The sequence below is a fragment of the Pogonomyrmex barbatus genome, unplaced genomic scaffold (assembly GCF_055798465.1).
Source record: "Pogonomyrmex barbatus isolate J1 unplaced genomic scaffold, ASM5579846v1 scaffold19, whole genome shotgun sequence".
NCBI classification, from domain to species: Eukaryota; Metazoa; Arthropoda; class Insecta; order Hymenoptera; family Formicidae; genus Pogonomyrmex; species Pogonomyrmex barbatus.
In genome coordinates this window covers 1,237,680-1,260,543 of record NW_028297115.1, presented here as the reverse complement: position 1 = coordinate 1,260,543, position 22,864 = coordinate 1,237,680, and the positions used below count along the sequence as shown (strand labels likewise).

At 36.9% G+C, this 22,864-nt stretch overlaps 1 protein-coding gene across 9 annotated transcripts in view; it reads left to right on the top strand.

The window, feature by feature from the left end:
* Con (leucine rich repeat protein connectin) overlaps positions 1–22,864 on the top strand; it is a 154,529-nt gene that overhangs the window by 55,816 nt on the left and 75,849 nt on the right. For 8 of the 9 annotated variants that reach the window (XM_089075525.1, XM_089075534.1, XM_089075533.1 and 5 more), the window contains one exon: positions 5,147–5,212. The exons of the other annotated variant lie outside the window; for it this stretch is intronic. In XM_089075525.1, the coding sequence (XP_088931651.1) occupies positions 5,147–5,212 (66 nt within the window). The remainder of the gene's footprint in view (positions 1–5,146; positions 5,213–22,864) is intronic. 9 annotated transcript variants of the gene reach the window in all.

Below are 22,864 nucleotides of genomic sequence, written 5' to 3'. Positions count from 1 at the left end.
ACGCGTGTTGTTAGTATAAATACTTGATGTCATGCTGCAACTGATTCGCATTTTGTATCGGGCTTAATTTGACAATCGCCTCTGTTTCGTCCATGAACATTGCAAAGGTATTTGAAATTAGGCAAATATTTATGTTTATAAAAAAAATACAAAAAATATATCAAAAGGTCAACATAAATGACAAAGTGATATATAATATCGAGATTTCTAAATAAATAAAATGATAACGTAAAATTGATATAAAATTTTTGTAATTTTTTCATCATTAAAGTAATTATTTTCACATTGGACATTGTGAAAAATATTTTTGCTTCTTTAACAAATGCGTACAAAAATTAATATACGCAAAATATCATAAAAACATAAATGAAATATACGTATGTGAGAAAAATATATCAAATCCAATTTTAAAGAAAAATTTGTTTCTCAATTCAAAGAATTGAAAAAGTACTTTTTTTTTAAGTCTTTCATTTTATTTCATCTATTGGAGAAAGGTCTCAATGTTTGTCCTAGAAAAAAAAAATATGAAATTGTTTTGCAAGATTTCATATTTATGAGAGTCGTTAAGAGTCAACTGACGACTAAGTCAACTTTAAATTTCCTCAAAAATGTATATCAGAATTTATCATCCTCCTTTTTCGAAGTTAAACATCGCGTTAATATAAGACAAAGTCCTTTAATATAAGGCAAAGTCCCTCTTGCGCAAAGCTGCTGCTTCATTACTTCATCTTTCTCCCTCTCGCGAAATTAGCGCGATGAATTTTCCCACGGTGAAAATTTGCCACGAAACCTTAATAAGACTAGTTTCGGAATCCTTTATCCTCTACGGAGTTTGCCCTCCCGTTTTCCTTTCTTCATCATCGTCTACTTACGTTTTTCGACGACGGGTGAATCATCATCCCTCGGCTACTTCGCTCCCGAAAACTTCGTTCCGCCTTTGGCGGCGGCGTTCCGGCGGGTGTAAGCGTTTATTCCCCCAGCTCGTAACTCGATAACTCGATAACTTGCCTGTTATCCGCAAGGTGCCGAGTAAATTTAAGAGGCCGCTTAAAATTCTACGCCTCTCGCCAATGAGGTCCCCCTCTAGAGCCTATAGATAGATCTCAGCCGATTCGGACCGTTAGTTACCCCGAAGAGATTCTTTACGAGGCGCACGAGAATTCTCTTCTATCTGTTTTCCCCCCCCCCCCCCCTCCCTCCTTCCCCCTCTATCTTTTGAGACCAACAGAGATTATCGAGATATTTTGTGTGTCTCCGTCCCTCTCAGTTTTTCAGTTGCTAATAAAAAAAAAAAAAAAACAAATAAATTAGAGCGAGACAAGAAACATGAAGTTTTCTCGCCAATTTAAAAATTTGTGTACGCATTAACGATGGGATCGCTGAATAAGATTGCTTATAGTACTACTTCACCTGTCTCTCTCTCTCTCGGTCTACTTACTTATTTACAATTATTACAATTATTACAACCTTTCTGGATGAGATGAGCTATCAAGTGGGAATCAATTCGGTATATTGGGCAGGTCGCGTCTCTTAGCTTTGCGGCTAGGGAAAATACGAATTGTCGGGGAAAGCAATTCCTTCACAGATCTGACTCGGCAGTCTATAACTCCGCGAGTCGCGCTTGTCGGATTCGATGTAGCAGCAAAGCGATTCCACGACGAGGAGCGCTAGCGGAAAAGAAAACGGCGCCACGACGCTAGTAGACGCTGTAAATCACCGTCGAGGATTTACCGATCGCCGAGATGGCTTGTTCCGATCTTTGTCTCGCGACACTTATACGGGGTGTCCCTTTTATTACGTGCTCTTCGGTCGATTTGGGTCGATTTTTTTTTTTTTTGTGTGTGTGTGTGAACAAAATGTCGGAGCAGCTTTTTAAATAATACCTAATGACTGAAAGTAAAAAAAAAATTTTTTTTTTCCAATTTTTTCCAACTTTCAGCAAAGAAAAGGACGACAAAGTGGTTTTTTTTTTTTGATAAAATTCGAATTGCCTTTGCTTTATGATGAAAGAATTTTAATTTAGAATTATTGTATTTGCCACTGCAAATTTGCATTTTATTTGATTTTTATTTGAATGATTTGATATTTTTATATTTGAATTTTCGGAAACGGGCTTTTTGTAAGTCTGTGTGTTGAAGTTAATTTCTTCGGTATGTTTTTGTTCATAATGTATATTGATAAAACATTCATTTACCAGTGGAAATAACATCACCGTTGTACAATTTATTGGAATTAATACCGGTGATAACAATCGAAGAGGTAATCGAATGGAAGGGCCATGCCTGGCATTTATTATAACGTTTTAAGATATCAAATTTGAGGGCTCGGTTGATGGCCTAGTTAATGCAATTTAACGTATTGACGCATATTTATATGTGCATGCAATTTCGTCAAACGAGCGTTGCACAAATAAATTGATAGTGCACGCGATATATAGAATACAATAATTCACTTCCAAGTCTCGTTTAATTTTTGTTGAATTTATCGTAACGTAACGAGTTTGACATTAAACGGGAAGGAAATAGAAGATTAAAAAAGAGAAAGATTCTATTAAAGGAAATATTATTTTATGTATTGCTGAGTATTCATGCTTGTGCGTACTATTACAAGTATATTAAAAGCCTAGGAAGGACTTAAATAAAATTGTACTACGAAGAAGAAAACGTGCCACACGTGAAATAATTTTTAATTGAAAATTAAAAGTAGAAAAATTGTAATGCTCTGAAAAAAATTATGTAATGAAATAATTAATATTAAAATAAGCGCCTGTGGTAAAAGAAATGTAAAAAATTAGTTTTTTTTTTTTTTTTTTTTTTTAAATATATTTTATGTTACTTCTGGTAACATTTGTAATACTCATAAAACAGGCCGATAAAATGATGTCGAATCGACGAACAGCGTGCTAAAGAGCTGGCTGGTAGAATAATATTTGTCTACTATTTTAATGTGAGTCTCTGGCGACTGGAAGCTTTACATGTCGCCGCCTCGATATACTTAAATCGATTTAAGAGACGTCGGTGGCGAATCGGGCGATGGTTCTCCAATCGTTGGTCGATAATAATGTCCGGAAAAACGCCGAGGGCGATATAATAAATCGAAAATCCACTCGACGTGGGTGCGCTCCTGCGCCGTCCACGCACACAAACGCACTCTCAACGACGAGAACGTTTAACTGCATTCCAATAAATAACTTTTATGTGAATCGCGACCGTCGTCCCTCGCAAAGATTTAAGAACGGCGCGGTAGCTTAAGGAGACGAGTTCCGGGGTGACTCGCTCCGCGAGCTCCCTAATTTCTATTTCCGGCATGACGTCACGATTCCTCTCACCATCGCGAGCATCATCCCCCCCTCCCTCCCCCCGAGCGTCGCGGAAGTCGTTACGTGGTTGTACGAGGGTGACTTTTGTGTTCCGTGACGATGACCATGTTTTTTTTCCTTCGGATCGTGTTGGTTTTGGCTCGTGGGGGGGGGGGGGGGTGACGTCCCACGCCATTAACGCATCGACGATTAATAGCTTGATATAATTTTTATGGGGACGAGAACACGTCAAACGATCTCTTCGCGTCGAAGGAAGATTGCGATCTTTCGTAAATTTTAGATTAATCCTCCGAAGCAGAGGAGGATTACAGGAGGGTACCTTGTTATTTTTTTTTTTATATATAAAGTTTTATGTAACAAAAGTATTTCCTCAAAAAATGCTTTTTTCGTCAATTCATTTACCGGGTTTACCGGGTTCTCGCGGTATGGTCGAAATGAAAACTTGGCTGTAGTGTAAATAACGCCGCGAGGAGGATTGATTGAAGGGAGCGATGGTCAGTTTCGTTTTAGTTTCGTGAATGATGGTTAGATTTCGATAAACGAATCGCGAACGGTCGTTTGTCACTTGGAACCAGTTATTTGGGGAGGAATGTCGCGAATACCTATCTCTTTTCATGAAGTTATCAATCGTGCAATACGAGAAAAACACTAACGATATTTTGCATAAAATCAAGATTTTATCACCACTGTACTGTAATGTTAATCGCGTTAAAGTGTTAATCTCTCTATCAAGCATTTTAACGAAAAAAAAAAAGTCAAATGAAAAAATAATTTAATTTCTTGCTTAAGGCTAAATTCAATTTTAGCCTCTAATGATAGAAATTCTTGTTATTTAATTTAGAAAAATTCAGGAGTTCAACATAATTAAAATTCTATTTGGCCTATATAAAAGATGGAAAATTAAAATTGGAATTATGGGGAAATTATGGCGTACGATTAAATATCTCTTTTTATTTGGATTTGTAACAAAGGGGTTATTCCGGGGGTTGAATGCTTGTGCTGCTATTTGACTTTTAATTTCTAAATTTGCGAGAGAATCGAAAAAGGTTTGGTTTTCGCGGTTACGAACGACGCGCGATCCTACCACCCGATTAATTATTCGTATTTCGTAATTTGATATTCCGCGCGCGTGACCCAATATTCGTGCACAGCCGCGAAATAACGACCGAATGGTTTCCAAACGCCGCGAACAATAAACCGGATTAATGTCGCTCCATTCTTGCGGCAATTAATGTACTAGTTTTGTCGCGGATATAATGCAGAGGTGTCGGTAATGGAGAAACAATTAGTTAAGGGGGCCGATCGTACAGCCGATCGAATTTTATATCTTTGTCGCAATCACGGGGGGGGGATAGAAATCAATGGGCGACGGCAATAGCCACAACAATATCGCAGTTAATTGATTAACCGCGAGGTCGAATTACCGAGGCAACGAACTCGGAAATTCTTTATCTCTTTAATCGAAACTTTTGTTTGGCTGCGCAATTACGAGATATAGCGAAATGGAAACTCTTTCCATGTGTGTGTTGACTTTGCCTCCGATCATCGATTGTTATTTGAAACGTTTATGTAGTCCGTTTGTATAGTTTAAACGCGTTTGCGTTGTTTCTCGGATAGGAATTTTTAAAAAATTAAAACAGTCCCTAATTATTAATTAATTAATAAGTTCCTTTTAGCTTTTTAGTTTTAATATAAGGAAAGAGAAAATTGAAGAAATAATTCCCTTGCATTCCCTTGCGTTTTATTAGTTTTAAAATTCGACTTAATTTTTTAGCTTTATTTTTATACTCATTATTAATTCTGGATTTTATTTATCCTCTTTTTCAGGCGATCACCAATAGCGTATAAAGGATCGATACATTCTGTATTTGTGGCAAACGTTGGCGATTTTAGGTAAGTGATAAAATTGTTATACAATTATAATGTATCTATAAATATAAAGAGAAAGTACGGAATATTTGGCATCTCTTTAAAAATTTAAAGAGAAAATGCAATATATATCTCCTGACTACTGTTTCTTTATTTAAATAAGCGGTTCAGTTTAATACTGAGATGAAGATAATTATTTTAACGGGCAAAAAGATTAGACATATTAAAGAAATTAATCATAAATAATTTTTTGCTTAATTTGTTATTCGTCAAAAAACAAAAAAAACGGCCTTCTTCCCCTGCTTTTATTCCCGTCGACCCCCTCATTATTGTTTTCCGGCTGTGGACATGATGGAGGAAAAGCAGACATCCATTCGTAAAGAGCGGACGAAACATCTGGCCGAGGAAATTTAATTTCTAAGCTTTAGCTCTCTGCACTCTCGTTTAGCGCTAATTCCTCGCCCTTTGTAACTCGATAAAAATCGACAGCCCCCTGTCACGCCTCCTCTTAGTCTTTGTATCAAAGAGCAAAAAAAAAAAATGAAGGCGAAAAGGCAACGATAACGTTCGCCAGACCCTTTTCCACGCTGATTGGAAATGTTTGTCTCCGGATCGATCTATGATCCAGGTCTGCTCAGCATCCTCCTTCCACCATTCACTGCCTTCAGCCACCGGAATTTTCCCCGTACTACGAAAAGCTCTTTCCCGCTGAGAATGCTTCGATCGGTCGTAGGAGCAGCTCGCCAACTCTTTCCCTGTCTTTCTCTCCTTCGTTTATTGGCGGTTTCTGCTGAAAGCTCGAATCGAAAGTGCAAAAAGAAGAGGTGAGGAGGGGGCGGAGAGGAGGGTGGCGGGCGGGGGAAGAGCAGAAAGATTACGGATGTTTGAACTTATTTGTGTGTAAGGTTCGAGCGAGGGGTGGGAGGGGGAGCTGCGGGCGCGCCATCAATTGAAATGACCCGCCGTCAACGGCGTTTTTTTCGCTCGGACATTGTCTTTGAATTTCTTTGCTCCTTAAGTTTGCTACGAGCTACGGATTCTCCTGGACCTTTCCTTCTGGACCTCGAGATGGTGTGTGCGATTTACTGGATTAGCTACTCGAGAAAATTTTTCTCTTCTGTTTTACGTACGAAAGAAGGTGGAAACGCGTGATCAGACATTCGATATATAAATAGATTAATTTGAACTAATTCTAATGAAATTAATACGTTGAATTTTTTTAACGTTACATCTACATTTGCATACGACTACATTAAGTAGCATTTTTTTTTTTTTTTTTTGAGATTGTGGACAATTGTATACCGTAAAACGTTCCTCAAAGATGAGAGCAAACAAAAAATAGCGACCTGCGACTTCCAACGTCCTTTTCCGGCAAAGTTGGAAGACGCGAGACATCGAATAGGACGAACCGTCCGGAAGAGTGCATTCGTTTTCACGCGGGGATAAGAAACGCTAGAATTTTCATCAAAAGCGCTGTTTGCAAATAGCGAATAGATATAAAAAGCGAAGCGGAGAAAGAGAGAGAGAGAGAGAGAGAGAGAGAGGGGGTGTGGCGGAAGCAGACGGCAGAAAAGGATAAGAGGCGAGTTTGAAAAGGACGTAGGAAAAAATTAATTTGTCCGCGCGTGACATTCTTTGAGAGCGGCTTAAGCGAGAATTCCGCGAGGCAGGAACTACACCTCCGGCGAGGCTTTTGCATCTTTCTCTCCTTCCTCCCATTCCCGCCATCCCCTTTTGGCTGCTGTTTTTTTCTTAATGATCCGAAGGGGTCATTCCTCCTCGCCCTCGGGCCGACTAATGTCTTTGTCATGTTGACTGTCGACAAATCGCCCTTTGAAGCTCTCCTCCTATTCTACCCTATATCACCCCCCCCCCTCCCCCGGTTCGTATCCTCCCCATGTATCTGCCACCCTCGTCCCTTTCGCGTGCGCATACATCATTTCTCTTTTGAGTGCTTACGAAACTTAGTTTTTTTCCCCTATAAAGCGAGATAGGAAACAGAAGAAATGTGGAACGACAGCGGAGAAGGGAGCGAAGGGCTGGATGGTATCACGCGCATCCACCGCGAAAAGTCTCCACCCTTACTTCCCGAAAGTAGCAAGCAGGAAATCAGCAGCGGGCGAATAGCTGGAATCAGATTCTACCGGGCCTTCCTTCCTTTTTTTTTTCTTTCCCTCTTTCCTTTCCGGGGCGGAGTGTTTAAAGTCCGTGAAATGGGCCGTCTCCCTCTCCTCTCCTCTCCCCTCGCTCTGGTTCGCCGATTCCCTCGCTCTCTCCCTTTCACTTTCGCTCGCCCTGCAGGCTGAACTTGGATGCAGGGGATGCTCCTCGCTAATGGCTAGTAGTTTCTCCCGAGGCTTGAAGCTTTTTTTTTTTTTTGGCACCGAACTCGCGGTTGCCGAAAATTTTAATTGCGCCCTCGCCGTTAGAGCCTCGCCTCTTTATTTCGCGCACGCATTGCTCGATGTTTAAATTGTACAAGATGTTTTACCACAAGTTTGGTTTTTCTTTCAAGGAAAAAAAGAAAAAAAAAAGAATATGCCTAACTACGGAAGAAAAAATTATTGGAAAAAGTAATATAAATTTTTCTTATTACCACGTTGAGACGTAAAATTTACGAACATTTTTAAGATTCTGAAAATTACCTTTGATTTTTAACTTTTTTTGATATTTTTCACACGCGAAGCGAGGCTGTGAAGATAATCGTAAGAGAATTAAATATTTGAATCAGAGTGTACCACATAAGGAGAAATTAAACATCGTCAATCAAGGATGGTGCCTGTTATCCAAGTGCCGAGAAATATTAGTTTCTGTCCATTAGAACATAGTATCCTTCCAATTACGTTCTTCCCAATTACAGTCAGCCAGGTCAGGTCCGAATCGCGGGTTCATCGACCTCAGAATTTCGTATCGGCCACGGATATTGTTCTGAAATAACATCTGCCTGCTCAATCCATCTCCACGGCGGCCATGATCGATTGTGTTTCAGCCAGCCGAAGGAAAGAGACGCCGGATAATATCGCGCACCGTTCTTAAATTACGATTTATTTTATTTCGAACTTTTACAAAACAATGACTCATACTTTCGATCTAGATTCTTTCTCGAGTGTTCGTCTTTTCGTTTGTCAACCAATTTTTGTATTTATAATTTTAAAGTTGCAATGTGTATCTTGTTTGACACATAAATTTTTTAATTATAGACAGATATTACTTTTATTATTTATTATTTATATTCGATTAGAGTCTCTTTCTCTTTCTCTCTTTCTCTCTCTATCCCTTTCCGAAATATTACCTTTATATCAATTTATTTAACATTTTATTTTACACATATTTTTACATAAATTTTACATATACTTTTTAACTTCTAAAAATATTCGGCGATAAATAAAGATTAATTTACTTTTTAGATTAGCTTAAAATGGATATGTGGAAGAAACATTGTAACGAGAGTTTATTGAAGAGTCTAGATTTTAAAATTGTTTTATAAATTAATTGTGATCTGACAAACCAGAAAATAAGCATTATTTGTTTGGATTTTGCTTTATACGTTTGTGTAGTATAGAATGGAGATAACACAAAATCCCGATAACAGCTGATGTTCAATTAATTAAAAGTTTGTCGTATTTATTTTTACAATACTTTTATCAGAAATATCTCCGTTTTTATTTATTTTTATTTCGCCAAAACAATATCCTATTTTATATGTTTAGCCAATTCAATTGCACGGAAATTTAATTGAATGATTTTTTTATTGAATATTTTCTCAACTTAAGCTTTTTAATTTATTATTATCTTTAATTATAATTATATTAATATAATTAATTAGTTTTTAACACATCATTATGCGTTAAATAAATTTAATTAATTATTTTTTCCCTTTTTTACTTTTATCTACATGTACATCTCGGTGCATTAAAAATATTTGGCATTAATTAAATGAAATAATACAAAACATGAATAAAATAAAATACAATTATGTTTATCTTTAAGAGAATTATTTGGACAAAATATTATGTCATAATTTTCAACTTGACTGTTTTTTTTTTCCCCCTTCATTAAAGTAAAATAAGGGTGCAAAACAGAATGCACTAATGATTTCATTTTGAGCAATTAAATTAATTTTATAATTTTTAATATCGTGAATATCGGTTTTACATATTGTTTGACTAATGTTAAGAGACTATAAATTATTCCATTATTCCGTGCGAATGAAAACAAAAAAAGATTGAATCGTGCTCTTCCGGCTCCACCTACAGTCAACATGATCATGGGTCAAACGTTTGACCGGTAGAACTCTTCCGTAAAGGGAAAAATTGCGGCAGATATATCCAAGTCGTGCATATGCCATTGCGCATCGATCGGATCGTGAATAGAAACGCCGGTAGCTAAATCGCCAGTCGAGCAAAAATAGCGATCGGGTATGAAATACTTTCGCCACATTACTATATCGCGCGACATAGACGTCGCCGGGCAGAGATCGCACGAAATATCGAAATACACGAAAACGGGGAACGAGATGCGGAATAAATATTTCCACGCGAGGGAAGGAGGGAGGGAGGGAGGGGGAGAGCGGAGGGGGAGAGTTACAGCGACCGGGCCTGTAAATCCCTAACGAACCGAAAATATCCATATTTCCGACCGATCGGCAAAGCGTCGAAACGTCGCTCTTCCACCATTAGCGAAAATCGACCCGATCGAATATCGCGAAAGTCGAACGGCGGAGACCGACGATTGAAGCGTGAACAAGCGTTCACGTTTCGAAGCCGGAACAACGATGTAATCGACTAGAAGGTAGAATCTCCGTTATCGGAAGCTCCATTATTCGAATGTCCAACTATTTCAATATTCCACGTTCTGTTATCCGAATAGAATAGTTACCGTGTAGAATATCCTCTTTCCCGTTGAAACAGGAATATTTCGCGCGGTACTTACATATTTTCGAGAGCTCGACGTGTGTGCCTCATTTTTTTTTTTTTTTTTTTTTTTCAAGTTTGTCGACACATATTAGCAGATGAGCCGAAAAATCCAAATGGATTACCTACTTAGGATTTACCTACGAAAATGGTTTCATATATTAAAAAAAAAAAAAAAAAAAAAAAAAAAAAAAAAAAAAATGTAAATACCAATCGTTAAGTTACTTTTTTTATGCACACTACGTCAAAATAATAGTTTCTTTATAGAAGGTATATGATTTGATTTTTACAAAACGTTTGCAATTTTTAAATTACGCTGGATGTAAAAACGTAGAGAATTTTAAAATTTATGCATATTACTTTATTATTCTATTTAGAAAGTCAAGGACGACGTTGTAAAGTATGAATTTTAAATTAAAAAAAATTATACATATATATAAAATATACGTGTAAAATTTAGTATTGTACAAAATGTATTATATATTTCTAACACGTTAATTTTGAAGACGCATTTCTTATTTTTAGTTAAGTTCCAGAGTTTTGGACTTTTTATATTTAATTTATAATAATTAAAACAATTCTGAAAAGAATGCAGACTTGCATTACCGAACTTTTTCAATTGTGCCTTTCACCTTCTCGGAAATTCAAAAATTCAGAAAAAAGAAAAAAAATCGTTGATTTAATAATCGACATTTTCAATTGCAACTTACACTATAGACGTGAGGAGGATGTAAAGATGTAAATTTTTACACATTTGTTGCGACGTCGAATGAATCCTGGTGGAACCGTACGAGACGGAGGAGAGAAAAATGGTAAATCTGATTTCTTCTTTCGGATTATAAGCCTCACGTAGGCGGCGAAAAACAGCGGGGGAAGGTAACTAAATTGTAATCCCCCGGCAGAGGGAGGGATGTATTTCTCGGGCCGGCCGAGAACACGAGAACGAAATCGTGTGCCACGGAAATAGGTATGTATATCCACGGTGTCCGTGGTCACACACCACGGGGATTTACTCGTCGTTTGACTCGCCGAGCGATGCAAATCCCACGGAGAAAACGCGCGTACGTCGAGAGTAGTTGTATTCCACGGTATTTAACCACCGTCCGGCGAACGCAACTTTACGACTTCGCGATAATAATAATTCGAAAATGCGCCCGGTTATATTACTGTCGAAATATCGCACCTGCGCTGCCTATTAGTTCCCCTGTCAAAAGTTTCCTGTTTTTTTCTACCTGAATTTCGCCTCCCGAATAAAGTTGAGAGTCCAAATTTTCACTTTGATTGAAAGCGTAGCGAAGCTGAGAGCTGCATATCAAAATCAAATGTATTTTCTCGCGCCAGAGATTAAATTTTAAATACTAATATTCATTTCGCATTAATAAAATCCTTCCTCAACTGAAGAATTTACGCTAGAAAATAGCTCCAGAAAATGTATTCTTTTATCGTAAATAATAATATCACTTTTGTTTTATCGTCTTATGCAATATTTTTTATGCATTTATAATATTCGTTTTGTTTCTATTATATGGCTTATAAAAATAACAAATATTTTTCAAAAAAAATATATAAAATAATTTTACTTTAACGTGATAATATTTACTACGTGTATCGGTATTTAAAATGTTTACTTTAAAAGAGCATGCAATAAAATCGAAATTTTTGAGACTTTAGTTTCAATGAATAAATATTTGATTTTGCATTCGTATTGAATTTTGTAGTCGAGAGGCTAAAAGTGATAACGATAAACATTATGATAGAGCCATTTTTTTATAAAATAAATATATGTATTAAAATCAAGAAGTAGAAAGAGAAAAGCGAAGCGTTATATGGAGGGAGGAAATATCCGCGTCGATTGGAAAATGGAAAATGGAAAGGGGGGGGGGGGGCCTTTAAAGGTCGTGCTCTCGTCAGGCTTTCGAATTTAGAAATACCACTTAAAGGTCATCGATATTCCACGGGCGGCGGCACGGCTAATAAACGACGTGAAAAATTCACGACGAGACACGTGAATTGCCAATGTGTCTCGCTACGCAGATACTAAGTGCCTCATGAAAGATAAATATTTATAATCGTGTTGAAATAAGGGCTTCGGTCGTGCCTCTACAAATGGCGCCCCGAGTAATCTTGAATCCGTCGAGTCGACTTCATTACACGTTAAAAATTCGAGATTCAAGATTCAGCTGCGAAAGATTGGTTGTTTTTTTTTTTTTTTTTTTTTTTTTTTTCTTCCCCCCGTTAAGTTCTGCTTTAAATAAATGCATTAGGAGTTCGAAGTTTCGTAAAAGCAAGGGACTCCGAAGAAAGAGTCCCGTCGAGACGGGAAAAGGGGGATGTATCGAGGCTAAAAGTGATGGCAGCAAAAAACCACTCCATATTCGCGCATTCTTTCGCGCAAAGTTCCATGAACTCTCCGCGTGGGGGGCGGGGGGGGAGGGGAGGAGAGGCGATACTTTGCGGGACCGAAGTTCAATTGAAATGAAATATACACGTACGTCGTAGGCACGGGCCGCGCCGAGCACGTTTCACTCGCGTAAATACGTTCTTGAGTTTATGGCGAAGCGATGGTTATCGCGCACGACCGTAATTTCTCAGCTTCTGACGTTGAATCTGATGCCTTTAATGACTATCGCACTAATTACGTCGCGTTCGACATCGGTTGCGCGCCGATATATCGCGCGTCGCAATTAGCGAGACGGATCGTTTCCCGCGCGGGATAGATATTATCCTATGGCATTGCATAATGTCGGCCGATTAATAATCACTAGGCTAGGATACCGTTATTGATTGTTCGTTATATCATCGATATTATTAATGCGCGCGCGGGGCTCACCAAGCGCTTTTAGCGCTCCCTCGAAACTTTGTGTGTTTTGCAATCTGTAAGCCGAGCATAAGCGCGCGCGAGATGCACTTTACTGCTGTAACGACGCTTTGAAAAACGACGAAGATCGAAGCAAGCAGGCGAGGTAACACACCGTAAATTTTAACACGTTCTCGCGTGCGCGTTACCCCCTCTCCCCCCCCCCCCCCGCCGTAACGCGGTGGCCTGGCGTGTTAAACGCCGTTTTATGCGAGCATACGAAATTTCATCGACGATACAGATTTATGAATTACATTGATGAGTTCGCATTAAATCCGTTTTTTTAATTTAATTAAATTTTCGCTTAGCGAATACACATAATATGCAAGCAAAAATCAAATTGCTGCATATAATTTAGCTTCCACGAGTTTGTAAAATAATAAAACTGCAATTTTTTTTTTTTTTTTTAAGTGCATTCCTGTTCATAGTGCTTTCCTCAAAAGCATTGGTTAATGTGAAATGCAGCGTGATATCTATGAAATTTATAAATTATGCATATTTATAAATTACATTGCATAATGCGGTTATCTTTTTTAAATCTTTTTAATTAAATTTTTCCTTAGCATTAATACATTATGCATTTGCAAAAATCAAATTGCTACATATAATTCAGCTTTATCGAGTTATAAAACTTCAATTTTTTTAATTATATGGCAATAATTGTTTCCCAAAGACATTCGTTTAATATAAAATACAACATATTACCTGGGAAATTTATAAAGTATATGAATTTATGAATGATTTTACATTGATGAATTTGCAATAATTGCAGTTAATAGCATTGATACGAAAATCTGTTTTTAATTTAATTTTTGCTTAACGAATATACACATTATATATTTAATAACAAAAATTTAATATATATGATTTAGTTTCATCGAGTTGCGAAATAATAAAACTGGGGGGGTTTTTTTTTTAAAATACATTTTTTGTTATACGCCAGGTGTTTCCCAAAAATATTGATAAATGTAATGTAAAATACAACGTGTAAAATACACGAAACAGTCTACGAAATTTATGGATTATATCGATGAGTTTATTATATTTCGATAAATTTGATTGATACGGTTAAATCTGTTTTTATTTTAATTAAATTTTTGCTTAACGAATGTGCACATTGTATATTTAGTAACAAAAATTTAATATGCGTAATTTAGCTTCAACGAGTTGTGAAATAATGAAACTGCAAGTTTTTGAATGCATTTCTGTGAAATAGTAAAACTGAATTTTTTTTTTTTATATTCCTATTGGTGCAATAGGTGTTTCCCAAAGATACCGGTAATGTAAAATACAGTATACAGATTCTACGAAATTTAACTACTACTACTGCATTGTATTGTGAAGTATCGACGTGTATATCGAGTATCGAATACACGCATCAAAGGGAAGAGCGTCGCTCCCGAGTTCTCGAACTGAATCACACGCTCGCATTTTCTGGATTTTTATTTTTAAATAGCTCGCACACATCCCGCGCGCACGGGATTTTACCGTCGCGTTTATTCTGCCATTGAACTTTCATTCGCTTTGGCTTCATTTAATTGACAAATATAGGCCTTCCGGATGTACTCGTAATGCGGAGTCCATTGCAGTTGATTGCGCGGGAAAAAGGCAATAATAGATACAACAAAGCGCCGCGCGGAAAAGCGGTCGGATTTTTTATAATTAAGTACACGCCGTATTTCGAATGAATTTTCTGAAATAATTAAAAAACTGTCTGTTTAAAAAAAAAAAAAAAAAAAAAAAAAACAGAAGAAATGCGTACGCATAATCGCTCGTATCGTTATGCCCGTGCCCGTATGTGTTCCCATTTTGTTTCATTTGCGTTCACCACGATTCATTCGGAACCTCCTCTTCCTCTTTTTCCCTGTGGGACAACAGTTTCAAATTTTCAGGATGCGCATTCGCACGGGGTGGAGTTTCAGAGCAGTTTGGCCTGCTTTTTTTCGCTCTCTCTCTCTTTTTTTCCGCCGCTCTTTTGTTTTTGCCGTTGTTTGTCGCGGACTCGATTTCGCAGCCTCAGCAATCGTTGATGACAAACTCGCGCGATAACGTGCGGATTGACACGCAATATAGTCGGGAGACTCTTTATATATTCGCCCATTACGAAGATTAAACATTAATTTTTCTACTACTCTATTTTTTACCCCCTCCCCCTCTCTCCGCCCCATAATTTGGACATGTGTTTTAAATTATAGATAATGAGCCACTTGACAGATCTTTACTGCAAATAAAAAGTAAGAATAAATAATATTATTTCTTTTGCCGACAGCAGAGAGTTATTTGCAAGATGCATATTTAAAATGCGCATACAATAATTCTAATATTATTTTAAATCACACAGGCGCGCGCGCGTGTGTGTGTGTGTGTGTGTGCGTGTGCGTGTGTGTATGTTTTATACGCACAAACAATTCCCCCTCCCCTCCCCTCCCCCCGTTTGTTCTGAGAATAATTATTCTATCTAGCGTGTATACTTTTTTTTCTCTTTTTATTACATCTCCCAGTGCATTTTATGATTTTTTTTTTTTTTTTACTCTATATGTGTTATATGTTTTGTTTCGCGGCCTCGCGTATTACGGATTAAAAACGATAACCGGGGCATTGTTCGACACGCAAGTTGCACCGCGGCGTGCCGTAATTGGAATAATATTGGCACGGCGGCGAGTAGTGCAGGGCGAATAGACGTGTGCGTGAAACGCCCCGCGGGTGCCTCGCGGTTTCCGCGTTGCACCCACGGGTTTCTCCCGCGCGTGCATCGTTAATGGAAATTCCGGATATAATCGTCGTACCTGCGCCGGCTCGTTCTCGAAATGTCGCCCCGACACTCGGCCCCCTCCCCCCCCCCCTCCCTTGCCTCGTTCTCACCGCGCTAAACGCCGAGCCTCGCCGTCTGATTCGTATCTCGTGTTGACACTGAACACAGGTTGGTAAATTAAACAAATACAGTTTCCGCATACTCCACCGAATTAGCCGACGTTGTCGTCTAAGGTTAAAGGCGACGTCTTATCTCGTGAAGGTCTATACCACCGCGCGCGGTATTTTATCTGAAAATTTCAGCGAAGCTGTTTAACGGGGCGGGAAGAAGGGAGGGGGGGAGAGGGGTTGTACAGGAGCGGGTTTTACTTTACCCCACTTCGATTTTAATCACCGTTGCCGAGGAGGTTTCATCCGCGGAAGCGCTCGTGCGGTGGAGAAGAAGCGTGGTTAACGAACGAGCGCGAAATATTTGTTTAAAGGCCGGCCGTCCCCACGTGATTCGCGCGTTAGCCCAGTTATGATGGTAATAACTAACCTCCGCGATAAATGAAATCGCTGTTATTTCCTTAATATCGAGCGGCCTAATTCACGCCTCGCGAGGAAGAGTGATTTATCGCGGACGAGTTCGAAGGATTTAATTTCCGGATAGCCCGCTTAGCCATCGCGCCGCTTCACCTGCCCCCCCCCCCCTCCCCCCCTCATCTTTCCTGGCTCACTCTCCTTTTGGCGATGAATGATTACTTTTCGATTCGTATAGAAGAATGAATCCACCTTTGTTGCTTTTCTCCGTATCCCGATACTCTCCATACCCTCTCCCCCCCCCCCCTCCCCCCGCCGGCTATTATCGGTATAAATAAGTCTAATAAATTAATTGATCCTCCGCCTGGCTCCGTGAAAACCATCGTCTCGTTTCAGCCGTGTAACACGGCGTTGATTTAAAAGCGGATTTTAAAGCGGAAGCTCCAATATATTTGAAAAATTTCTTTCCGATAGGCAGCACGTGTAAAATCGAACGCACCCGCGTCGAGTGATTTAACTCATCATGGTTCGGGGAGCTCTGATATATTCTCGTTGTCGCCTGATAAATGAGTTTACATATTCATCCTGTCATTTTGACATATAAATTAATTTCACTTCGCAAGGTTTCAGTAAAATACATACACACATATCCATAAACATTTGAAATTAAAAGCACGAGATAGAGATACTTAAAGTGAAATTGAAACCAGAAAAGGAGGTAAATATTTAAACGAGTTTTAGAATAAAGGTGTCGAATAATAATAATCGTAATTTGTGTGACAGATAGATCTTTGGTTTTCACAAATTCCATTGGCGCGTACACATTTCTTAGGCGTGATACTCGAGATAAAAATAACTAACTCGAGATAAAAATACTCTCTACTAAGAGGACCAAGTTTCCTTTTTTATCAGCGCATGCCGAAAATTAATGCGGACACGTGGCGGTGATTAACTTGAGGAATATCGACAAGCGATCTCTCGACACGTTGGCAGACTAATTGAACGTTATTGCATTTTCTGGCGAGCCACTTGATGCGCACTATCCGAAATTAGTAGCCGACTAACAGACGATACGTCATTCCGTCTTCATTACCGTTCGTGGTTCGTGTTCGATCCCACTATTCGGCACACGTTATGTTTGTAGAACAAAGTTTTATTAATCGAGCGGGCAAAGATTCATGTTAAATTTACAGAGTAAAATACTTATGTGCATTTTTATTATTTATATTTCTGATGGGGGGGAGGATAATAAAAGGGATTTTAATCGATATCAATAATATTGATCATCGAATTGTTACAGAGCCACTACACGTTGAAAGTCTGCTAAACCAAAGCGGCACGTAGTTAATGGTAGTATAATTAATTAATTGGATTTATTTCATATTAAAAAGACTTTAACAATCAAGATCCTGCTTGCCGAGGAAATGCCATGCTTCGCGTTGTAGTTTATTATTTATTCTTCTCATATTTTTTTTTTTTTTTCTTATTTGTACGCATTTCCATCACCTATTTTTCTTACGCCACGCACAATTTGCAGTAGCCAATTGAAGGAAGACTCATTTGATTGCAACTCAGAAAATTAAAAAAAAAAACTAAAAATTAACATTTATCTTCAATTTTTATAAACTGAAAATAAATGTTTTCGAAATTGTGATTTTTTTTTTCATTTTTTACTTCAACTAATAAATTATATATTAATACACAGAGAAAACATTCTTTGGATTTCTTTGGATTTAATAAATTTCATTATTTCAGATTTAAAGAAATTTATCTTTTGAAATAGTCCAAACAAACCAATTATTGATTCAACAAATTAGATTGTTTGATTTTTCAAATTGTAAATAGCTTTAATTCAAATAAAATATTTGTTTAATAAATTTAAATAAAAAATAATGTTCTTTAGTATATGCTTCAACAATATTTAAAAAAAAATTTTTTTTTTTTTCATTGAAACAATACAAAATATTATTTAGTTAAAAGATAAATTTTATTTTCTTATAGTATCCTTTCTATTAAAGCACATGGTAAAACTTCAATCAAACAACAAAACTTTTAATTCAACAAAATAAAATGTTTAATATAAAATTATCGTTTAAATTTAATAAATTGAAGTCAAACAAATAGAATTCTAAAGCTAAAAAAATTTTTTTCCCAATAGATTCGTTCAGGATCATAATGATACTACAATTGTTAAACATTTGACTTTTTTAAAGATATAGATCTAAAGTCGACTTGCAAAAGATCTAAATCGACTTTTCTCCGTTAATGTGCCGAGGACGTAAAAGGGAGGCAAACCAATTTAAACGCGTAATTGGACTAGAAACGATTTAGTTAAGAGATAAAAAAATCTCGCTGGACGCGTATAATAATATAAGTGCTGCGAGCTTAGGTTTCTCGACCTCGTCGTGTGGAGGATGGTGATTCATGCGGATCTCACGTAGCATTATTCCATGTTTTTTGTATGCGTCTCTGAGTGGCGGAGAAAGCTCGCGGCCCCGAGTTCGTGTTGCTCGCAAAAATCGCTTCGAGTGCCCGATGGTCGATCGTGCGCGCCCGAGAAAGTTTGCGGCGCCGCTTTGAAAACTTTTCCGACTTGTGCTGGAAGTAGGGGGGAGGGAAATGAATGGCATGACGATCGACGAAGTAATCGCGTAATCGCAGGGGAAAGAATAGCGTAGCGAGAAAAAAAAAACAGAAGATAATAATGCATTATGGCCGCCATTTGTGATCGCGAATTAAGGGGGAAACTGAATCAACTACGATAGATGCCCGGGCTAAACGTTTGCTCTAACGGAACAGAAATTACAGGATTCTATTTATAAAGTTTCAGTAAGCTTGCGCATACGTTTTGTACATTATTAATAGACAGCCGCCATTATAGACATAATTGAGAAAATGTGAGAATGGAAGTGAGCTGAAGAATGGAGTTCTTTTGAAATTTGAAATTACAATTTCTTGATGATGGTTAACCGAAAGTTTCTTTTACCCTCTCCCTCTCCAAATGTATAATCTGGGTACTTTAGTTCATTTGATGATTTAAATGAAACTTCTTTGCCGAATTTGAGGTTGGGCTTGTATTTTTGCATGTCGCGTAAGATCAAGTTTCTTGGCAATTTCCATCGGTGAGCGGGAATTGCTGCTGGGAAGGATCTTTATTGTTGTGCGATTGTAGGTGTAAAAATAATAGAAGATACGGTGGTGAGAGGGAAAGTGCGGGGGTGAACGTGGCGACGAAAGCGATCGTTTCCCCTTGTCGACGCCGTCGTGGCGTCGTGCAACTGCATGACGAAAGACGATGCATTAATGTTTGAAGAGGGAGGGAAACTCGAGTTCAATTGTACATGGGGGTGCGTCTCGATGCCGAGCGTGCAGACAGAATGCTGGAAAGAGCGAGATGTATGCATATGTGGATATGCGTCTCTTTCTATCTCTCTGGTGTGTGTGTGTGTGTGTGTGTGTGTGTGTGTTGTGTGTTTGTGTGTTTGGTGTGCATTTGGCGGGCATTACTCTTGAATCATGCAAAGGCATCGATTCCCCGGGTTTCACTGAAACTAACCGGCCCGGTAGGTACGTCGTAGGGTCATTTTCCTATCACTTTTCCAAATACATCACTATTGCAAAATCATCTGCGTTGTGAAAGGACATGTTTTCATGAGGAGTGTAATTTACCATTCTTGCAGCAACAAATTTACAAATGTTAGAAATTTTAATTTAGAAAGAAAAAAATTTATTTGAAAATTAATTCATAATTATATATGAGCGATACGTATACATTTGTTATATATATATATATATATATATATATATATATATATATATATACACATATGTGTAAATACACAACACACACATACACATACAATCATAAGAGATAAGAAAGACAAGATATTCTGCAACATTTTATTTTATATAAAAATATACTACAACTTTTTTTTATTTTATAAATATTTGTTTATCTTAAATCGTTTTGAATTGAGTATTTAATCTAAAAATCCTAAGAACATTGACTCTTTATTCTTTATATAGATAATTTATTAAAATTAAAGCTGCAGTTTGAGAGATTCTGTCACATTTCGATAAACTGTCATAGCGATGGAAAACAATTTTAATGTATGAATTTTTTAACTTTACCTTGAATATTTTAATACCTGGCAAATAACTGATATGAGGTTTAAACTAAATACACAGCTAAATAAGTAATAAACGTGTAAAATAAAATATGTTTTTGGAGAAAATATTAATAAACATGCAAAATAAAATACGCTTTGAATAAAATATATCGAAATATTATATAATATTTCGCAGATATGTTTATGTTTTAAAATTATATTATTTACATTGAATCTGATAATGATATTTAATTTTACTAATGTATTTTTATTACAAATTTTTATTATTTAATTTTTTATCATAAATTTATATTATTATTACAAAATCTACACATAAGGATCAAGAATTAGTTTGAAAGTAAACTAAAGTCAAATTGACTGGAAAGCAACCCTTTATTTGAATTAGTCACATTTTTCTCTAATTTCTCTGAATATTAATTTCTCAATTTGTTAATATTAAATTATTCAATGATTTTTTTAGTACTTATCACGATAATGTAAAAGATTAATAAATTAACAGAATAACAAAATTTGCTATCTTATGATTATTTAAAATATGACACACACACACACACACACACACACACACACACACACACACACACACAGAGAGAGAGAGAGAGAGAGAGAGAGAGAGAGAGAGAGAGAGAGAGAGAGAGAGAGAGAGAGTTTAATATAAACTAATTTTTTTAATAATATTTTATATTGCGGATTAAATAAGCAATTAAAATTTCAAAATTTAATTTTCAAATTATAACACCAATTAAGGATTGAAGCCACTTCGGCATAACAGTTTCATAATTCTTGTTTCTCAAATTCTCTAATTACTCATGCGTATAATTAATTATCATGAAAGGCACTCTTGCGCGCGGGATGGGCCTTACTGGCCGCGGTTTTATGGCGGTCACGTAGACGATGCGCGGTATCGTCGTCCGTTGTCGTCATCCTCAACGGCACGTAATAACGCGCGCGGCGCGCGTCGCATCGCATCGCGTCGCGACGCCGACGCCAACGCCAACGCCAACGCCGACGCCGACGCCGACGCCGACGCCGACGCCGAAGCATCACAGCGGCGGATTAATCCTGATGAATTGCCGGACGGGATTGCGCGAAATTGCGCATCTACCGGGTGTGTCGCTTGAAAATCGAATTCGTCGACATTCTGGGCGTGCCATGTCGACAACGTCGTTGCTCTAATTAAATGGGCCGCCCATACATACTGTGTGGCACGATCGAACGAACGGACAAACGCGCGGAGTGGCAGCGTTCTCTTTCTCTCTCTCTCTCTCTTTTTTTTTTCTTTTTTTTTTTTTTAGGTGCAAAACGTGTCGCTGCTTGATAACGCGATAGTCGGGAATTTGTCGAGAACGACAGGACGAGCGACAGCGAGCGAGCGCATTTACTTGCAAATGAAAGCGGTGGACTTAATTAACGGCAAGTTTCGCGAAGGCACTGAATGTGAAGTCGCAGCCGTCGCAAAGCATTAATCTTCCCGGTCGTTAAAAAAAATTTTTTTTTCTTTTTTTTTTTTTTTTTTTGAGAAAGAAAAAGATCGGTTTTAACACATATCTCACCTGTTTATCATTAGTCATTCTCTGCTATACATGTATTCATATATGTATATATGTATGTATGCATGTATGTATACATGTATTTATGTATGTATGTATGTATGTATGTATGTATGTATGCATGTGCATATGTATACATATGTATATGTATATGCATATGCAACTTGACATTGTCGACAGAAATTGTTATATTACTGTTAACTATAGGTTTCACAGCTAGCTGTTATTTAGTGCCAATAATTAATAGCGAAATTAAACAATATTAATTATTTTCGCTGACCTAATATTGGTTATAGTTAATTATTTAGTAATGTTTATTGTTATTGTGTGTTCCATAGTAATTATCACCATAGGCATATGAAAAAACAATACATATATACCGCTATGAATTGATACAATAATGGCACATTTTAACTTAATTAACATCTTGATAAATATTGATACCTTCTCTTACGCGATTAAAATTATATAATACATTTTTATATTAAATTCCATTTTTAATCTCTCAAATTAAAATTTAACAATTTTATTTCTGCTGTTGTGAAGTTTGATATTTTAAAATTGTAATTATATTTGTAGTTCTTATTATGTTATTAATTATATTTGTTTTTACTTGAATTAAAATTATTATAAATATCGTTATATTAATTACATAAAGATTTCTCATACGTATAAGCAAACAAGTAATGTTATAATTACTACTAAATCGTCATTTTAATTTTATAATTAACTTACCCAAGTTCCTATTTTTTTCTATAAATTTTTATAATTATCTATTTTCTTATATTTATTATAATAATAATTGTATTTATTATAATAATAATTATACATTTTTTTTAGTTAGAAATCGCGCGTTTGTTATATGTTAAAAAGTTATTTTTTAAATATTTTTTTTTCTTTTTTTACAATCTTTTGAGATTATTTCTGTAGGGTTATTAGAAAACTTGTAGTAG